The 6,640-nt window shown below is 36.3% G+C and overlaps 2 protein-coding genes across 7 annotated transcripts in view; both read left to right on the plus strand.

The window, feature by feature from the left end:
* The window catches only part of LOC104803321 (HBS1-like protein), a 4,998-nt gene extending 3,334 nt beyond the window's left edge, over positions 1-1,664 (plus strand). For all 5 annotated transcript variants that reach the window (XM_010527246.1, XM_010527249.1, XM_010527248.2 and 2 more), the window contains 4 exons: positions 104-272; positions 484-723; positions 1,051-1,185; positions 1,275-1,664. In XM_010527246.1, coding sequence (XP_010525548.1) covers positions 104-272; positions 484-723; positions 1,051-1,185; positions 1,275-1,400 — 670 coding nt within the window. In that variant the 3' untranslated portion in view covers positions 1,401-1,664. The remainder of the gene's footprint in view (positions 1-103; positions 273-483; positions 724-1,050; positions 1,186-1,274) is intronic.
* Positions 1,665-3,098: 1,434 nt separating this feature from the next.
* Positions 3,099-4,823, plus strand: LOC104803324 (phosphatase and actin regulator 4B-like). Of its 2 annotated transcripts, none has more exons than XM_010527252.2 (2): positions 3,099-3,359; positions 3,463-4,823. In XM_010527252.2, exon 2 carries the CDS (start codon positions 3,504-3,506, stop codon positions 4,629-4,631), a length of 1,128 nt encoding a protein of 375 aa, XP_010525554.1. In that variant the 5' UTR covers positions 3,099-3,359; positions 3,463-3,503; the 3' UTR covers positions 4,632-4,823. The 2 variants fall into 2 exon arrangements, with proteins under 2 accessions (XP_010525554.1, XP_010525553.1); XM_010527251.2 differs by having other exon boundaries at positions 3,099-3,305.
* The last annotated feature ends 1,817 nt before the right edge of the window (positions 4,824-6,640 follow it).

The following is a 6,640-nucleotide window of genomic DNA, read 5'->3' on the forward strand; positions in this document are numbered from 1 at the left end:
ATTCCTGCTTCAGTTCCAGATTACTGAAATTTCCTTTCGTTCTTCCAGTTAAATAAGAAATGGATTGCAAATTGAATTTGCTTAAATTTCTTCTGAACTACAGGTACCGAGGCCCGTGTTTATTGGATGCTATCGATTCTCTGAAATCTCCCGCTAGAGATTTCACTAAGCCTCTGCTTATGCCCATATGTGATATCGTACGAACAAGTAAACAAGGGCAGGTTTCTGCCATTGGCAAACTGGAAGCTGGAGCTGTTCGGACCGGATCCAAGGTTCGCAAAGTTCCATGACTAAATGTTTCTTGGTCTGTGTTTTTTGTGGATGAATGGATCTGTGATTTCTGCTATATACCCTAAACTTCATTAGTTAGTGTTCAATACTTATAATCGAAATTCCTCTGTTCCCATCAATATGGCATTTCATCATAGTGGGGAAACAATTTCAACTGCTGCAACTACTCACTTCACTGGAACTCTCTTGTAGATATTAGTCATGCCATCGGGAGATGTCGGGACAGTGCGGTCTTTGGAGCGTGATTCTCGGGCTTGTAGCATCGCGAGAGCTGGAGATAATGTAGCGATGACTTTGCAAGGGATTGATGCAAGTCAAGTGATTGCTGGAGGCGTTCTTTGCCATCTCGATTTCCCAGTTCTAGTGGCAACTCGCTTGGAACTTACAGTGCTCGTCTTGGAAGGTGCAACCCCGATTTTGATTGGCTCCCAGGTAAAACAAATCTCCACTTCCTCGATCTCTAACGAGGGGTGGACATAAATACCTAAATACAGATAGTCGTCGATATCCGACCCGTGGATATCCAATTTTTGGATTTGGTTTCCTTGGATTCCAAACATTTTGTCGGGTACCCGTAATCTGGGTACTCGAGACCCTCGGATACGAATACTGTATCATATTATGATACCCGAGACCTTCGGGTTCGATATCCTGAATTTTTTGGATAGGTGACCCGTGCCCAGTCCTCTGACACCATCACCCTTTCTATTATCTAGGTTCGATGTTTCTAATTGTTACTTCTCATGCTGATATGATCAGTTGGAGTTTCATGTACACCATGCAAAGGAAGCAGCCATAGTTGTGAGAATTGAATCATTGCTCGATCCGAAAACCGGGGAGGCCACAAAGATGTCCCCTCGTTGTCTAACCGCGAAGCAAAGCGCAATTCTCGAGGTGAAAGAATCCGAACCGACACATCGGAAAACACATCTCTTCTCTTCAGATTATGTTGTAAAGATGTTTGTTTCTGCAACTGATGCCAGGTTAGTCTTCAAGGACCTGTCTGTGTGGAGACATTCTCGGAGAGCCGAGCTCTTGGAAGAGTGTTCCTTCGATCTTTGGGAAGAACTGTCGCTATGGGAAAAGTCACTAGGGTTATCCAACACTGACCAAACTACACTCATTTTCTGCGTTTGCGGTTGCGTTTGGGATTGGGATTCAGGCGGTTGGTTGTGAGCAATGCAGAGGGAAGTGAAGAGGAAATGCCATTGCGTGATTCTTGAAGATCAACGGGACCCACCATGCAGACAAGCTTTTAAATGATAGATTGATTCTACGTATACAAATTGATATGCATTTGTTTTTATTTTTCTATGTATAATATTGTAATTGTATATTAGGATATATATGGTTAATTATTTCGGTTTGGTAAATTGATGTTTGATAAGATCGAACGAAGAAGAAAACGGTAAATGGAAATGAATTTTCGTTGTCATTCATCAAAATCAAAATGAAACGTCAGTCAAAATGAAGAACAAATGTCTTCAATAAGTACGAGTGAAATCAAGTAAGTTAAAGTCAATAGAATTAAATTAAAATAAGCTAAATAAAATCAAACCGAATAACCCTATATATATATATATATATATATATATATATTATCTTTTGAATGTTTCATTTCTTGCAATTTTATCATTAAAACCATTCCAGAATTTGATATTTCTTTTATTATGTAGATGATAATTTTTAAGAAAACCTCTTTGATGATAATTTATTTTCTTCCAAATAATCTAAGATTAAAATATAAGAGAATGATACCAAACACATAATCATCACAACATATGATATTCTTAAAATGAGTTTGATAAATTCGTGTTGAGAAATCATCAAAATTGTATTGACAAACTTGTTACTGAAAAACAATCAATCTTGTTGTATTATCTATAAATAGAGTTAATATAGATACTAACTTCCTAGATACAAATAAATATTTATATTTCTTCTAAAATCTCTTTTTTTTATAATTCGCAATTTCATAGAATTTTGGACCCAATTGTATCTTTTAAAGAATCCAGAAATCCATGTAAATATCACTCTCCAAATAAATACTCGAAAGTGGGTTATTTCATCGCTTACCATTCGAGTCTTCTAACTTGGATTTTTAAATTCTTATTTTTTTCTTTTATTACATGAATTTTCAATTTATTTAGTTTTATTTTTTTTCCCAAATTCTATATATAAACTATGAATTTAAATTGGTTGGAAAGGAGTAAGCGGTGGATCAAACGGCAAACACAGTCATTAGCAATCTATATAATAATACTTTGTAACATCGTTCTCGATATTTTAAAATGTCAAGAGAACGTTGACAATTCGTTGATCTCGTTCTATGATGGCTGTTTCTAATTTTTCTTTTTTGATTTTTTTAAAAATGAAAAAACAAACATAGACGTAAAAAATAGAACGAGTCGGTTACATGTCGTATCAATGTGGAAGAGTTCTTAGCTGAGAGATGGTCCATTTTCCATTTCCATTTATGTGTATATCTATATATCATATATGTATCATGTATGTATATATAGACACACAGGTATGTATATATATGTGCACATATGTTTATAAGTTTAATATTAAATTCCAAATCAGAAACAGAATGAATAATAAAAATTCAGGGTGTTAAATGACGTGGGAACATTATCCCACGAACATTGAAACGGTCCGAAACATACAAACACGTGTCTGTATAATGTTTTTTCTCTCTCTAGAAATAGACACAAAGTCAACGGTACTCCACGAGGATCGGACCGTTGGAATATTAATTTAATTTTGTTAAAGGGGTTTTTATTGTTGAGGGGAAAATGGATTCATAGGAGCCTCCACCATCAACACGGCCACGGCCGGGATTTTAGCTCCGTTTGCAAAACGAGAAACGATTCCAGATTAGAAAACCCTAATTTTCCTCCACTATCTTAAGGGGGTTGTTCTGTTCCTTGATATGCACGTTTCCCCTCTTTAATATCCTCCAAACCTTAAATTCTTCTTTTTACATAGACTTCCCCTTTGTTCTTATTAAGGTACTCTCTCTCTCTCTCTCTATCTCCATCGTTCTTCTGGTCAGAGAGGACGAGGCACGTGTTCTTCTAATTTCCATGTTCATGCACAACCAATCATATCTATATGCTTTGTCTGATTTGTGACATGCAAACCCTTTTGTTTGTTGTTCTATAACAGCACGGTGCGTGATCTCTTCTCTTTGGCCGTTTGATTTCTGCATGATGGTGACGACCTCAACCAAAGGAAGACCAGACAACCAGAGCCTCTCCGGATCCAGACCCCTTAGCCGAAAGCCGAAGCCTGCAGGGTTGTCTGAACACAGCGCAAGCCCTGATGGGCCGGATCACAAACAGGGGAAACCTTTGCCTAACTATCTCAAAGCGACGATAAGCTCGAGACCTGACCCTGTCAGGCACTTGAAAAAGGGCATCGACGACCACCAGAAGCTCCTTCGTAGGCGATCCTTTGATCGCCCTCCGTCTTCTTTGTCTTCCCCTTCAACTTCATCCCCACGAGACAAGCCCCTCACGGGTGGAAACAAAAACACCATTAGAGGAGGTGGTATGGTGAAATCACCTCCCTCAGCTCCAAAAGACTCGGACGGTACGAAGAAGAGCGGCCCGAGAACTAGTCGTCTTTCCTTGCACAGCAGAAAGGAACGTTCTTCCTCGAATGTTTCCTCGGATAAAGAAATCTCCCGAGAATCTTCTCCTCCTACACCCCCTGCTCACGAGGAGGAACACGAGATAGTTAAGATCGAGACCGATGTACAAATGTCTGATGATAGAGAGGGACCAAAGTCAGAAGATAAAGAAATGCAAGCGGAGGAAAGTGATCAAACCGATGCATCCCCTCTTTTAGTTCATTCTCTTGATGCCACCAAAGAAGAAAAAGAAGAAGTGATCGATGACGATAAAACGGTGGAGGAAATAGAGGAAGCGAAGGCACCCAAGGACAACCTAGACGGCAATGGTGAAGGAGAGGAACTGGTTAACACGAAAGTTGGCGAGGAGAGAAGTGATGAAGTTGCCATTGATGTGAAAGAAACTCCGACTCTCAAAGACAGCGCAGAAGAAGAGAAAGCCGGCGAGAAAGAACAGAAGCAGGAAAGTGAAAGCAGAAGCGGCGTCAAAGATGCAACATCGGAAACAAAGGCTGCAGTAACAGAAACACCAGAGGGGACAAAGAGAGAAGTGGTGCAAGGGAAGAAGGAGGCTCGGTCAGACTACAACGACGTAATAGAGAAAACTGCAAGTAAGCTGCTTGAGAACAGGAAGAACAAGGTCAAGGCTCTGGTCGGAGCCTTTGAAACCGTTATTGACTATGAAACTGCGGCATCTAAGTGATATATATATATATATATATATATCAATATCTTGATTGTCTTTGTGTTTTTCGAAAAACATGAACTGTCTTTTTATTTTATTCTTCTCTCTTTTGATTGGAACAAAATGATGATTCACATGTACAATGCATCTGTTTGAATGGATTGGATGTATCTGTGTATATGTGTATAATGATGAGTGAATTTCTAGCTTCTTTCCCGAATGCATATTGATATGCTATCTTTGATAGCCAAAACTACGAAGGTAAACCCCATAAAAAAAAATTTTAAATTTGTAGGTGAAAAATTAATTTTTAAACTTATTTTAATTTGATAAATTTATTATGTAACTTGCAAAACGTGTCATTATAATTCTCAAACTAATTTTTTTTATCAACATCGTCGTTTTTCCTGACAATAATTAACAAGTTGTAATTATAAATGACACATTTTATAAATTTAGAAATAAGTTTGTTATTTTCACAATTTTACAAATTAAAGAATTTTTATGGGTTTTATCCATTAATTATATACAAAACTATGAAGATGACCACAGCTATGGGAGATTGCATGCACTCTCACTCTCCAACTGGTCAGAAGGAGGAGAAGAAATAAAAGCTTTTCTCAATCGTCTTCATCAGAGTTCAAATCCCCACAAAATCTTTATTTAGGGTTTTTCTCCAACTGCCTTTAATACGGGGGCGGCGGGAATCGAAACGCTCCGGCGATTGCAAACGCCATTCCGAAACGCGAGTTAACCTGGACTTCCACTTGATCACCTAAATGGGTCTAAATGGGCTTTTGATAGTTAATGGGCCTTTGTGGCCCAAATTATCGTGATTTCCTAATTCACGGAGGATGAATTCCAAATGTGATAGATTTCTTTCTATTTTGTATACGTGGTTGTAAATATCAACGGCTGTTGGCTTGGGATAGTATTCAATTATCTCAACGTTTATATATATATATATATAGATGGTGACGTGGCCGTTGTTTAGCCGTTTGTCTGTATCTATGGTCGATTTGTCACGACGAAGACCACGAAATACATAGAATTGTGGGCCCAACAAATAAATAATGGCCCAAATCCAAAACTATGACCATATAAGCCTGACCAAAATTGTCATAACGGGTTCACCGTTTTTTTTTTTTTTTTTTTTTCTCATCTTTTATGTCCACATAGTTCTTAAAACTAATTAATAACTAAAGACGTTATATTTTCGCATTTATATGTGTATATAAATATGCAGCTGCATCTTTAAAAAAATATATTATCATGGCAAAATTTATTCTAGGGATACTAATAATACTATAAAAATCTAAAGAACATTAGTTTAGTTTTATTGGAAATACTATATACAACTAATATTAATTATCCCTTTACCAAAAAAAACTAATATAAATCATTACTATTAATTTTTTATAAGTTATTTAAATAGAGAAAAACACAACAAAGCGAATAAATGGGATTTTCACGACTGAAAATTTATTTTCATACTATTTAAAAATTTGAAAAGGAAACAAATTTATTATTATATATATTATTAATTAGAATCAAGAATAGGTTTGTTAAGTAGAATGAAAATATCTATACTAAATCCTAGCCATAGAGAATTTTTTTTGTTGTTGCAAAGGGTACTTCTGCAATTGTGGTAGGAAAATTAGGGCAAATTGGTAAATAATATTTAAGGATATGCGCCGCTTCTGTAAATAGATCGAAAACCACCGGCTGATTTGTCAAAACATTGTGCAGAGAGACAAGTGGCCCATGAAATTGTATTTCCATCATTAGAAGAAATCTCATATTTTTTTAAAAAAAAAAGAATATAATGCTATACGTATGGCATTTTGTTTAGAATTTATCGGAAAATTTTGGATTTTTCAGTCCACAAACTTTTTTTTATTTCTTTTTTTCTTCTTCTCTAATTTTCTCTCAGTTACGAAAATTCAATTTGGTAATACAAAATTTTTAAATAACTAGTACAAAAGTATATATTTTTTTGTAAAAAAAACTAAGATATTTTTGTACGT

The sequence above is a fragment of the Tarenaya hassleriana genome, unplaced genomic scaffold, assembly GCF_000463585.1.
Source record: "Tarenaya hassleriana unplaced genomic scaffold, ASM46358v1 Cleome83, whole genome shotgun sequence".
NCBI lineage: Eukaryota > Viridiplantae > Streptophyta > Magnoliopsida > Brassicales > Cleomaceae > Tarenaya > Tarenaya hassleriana.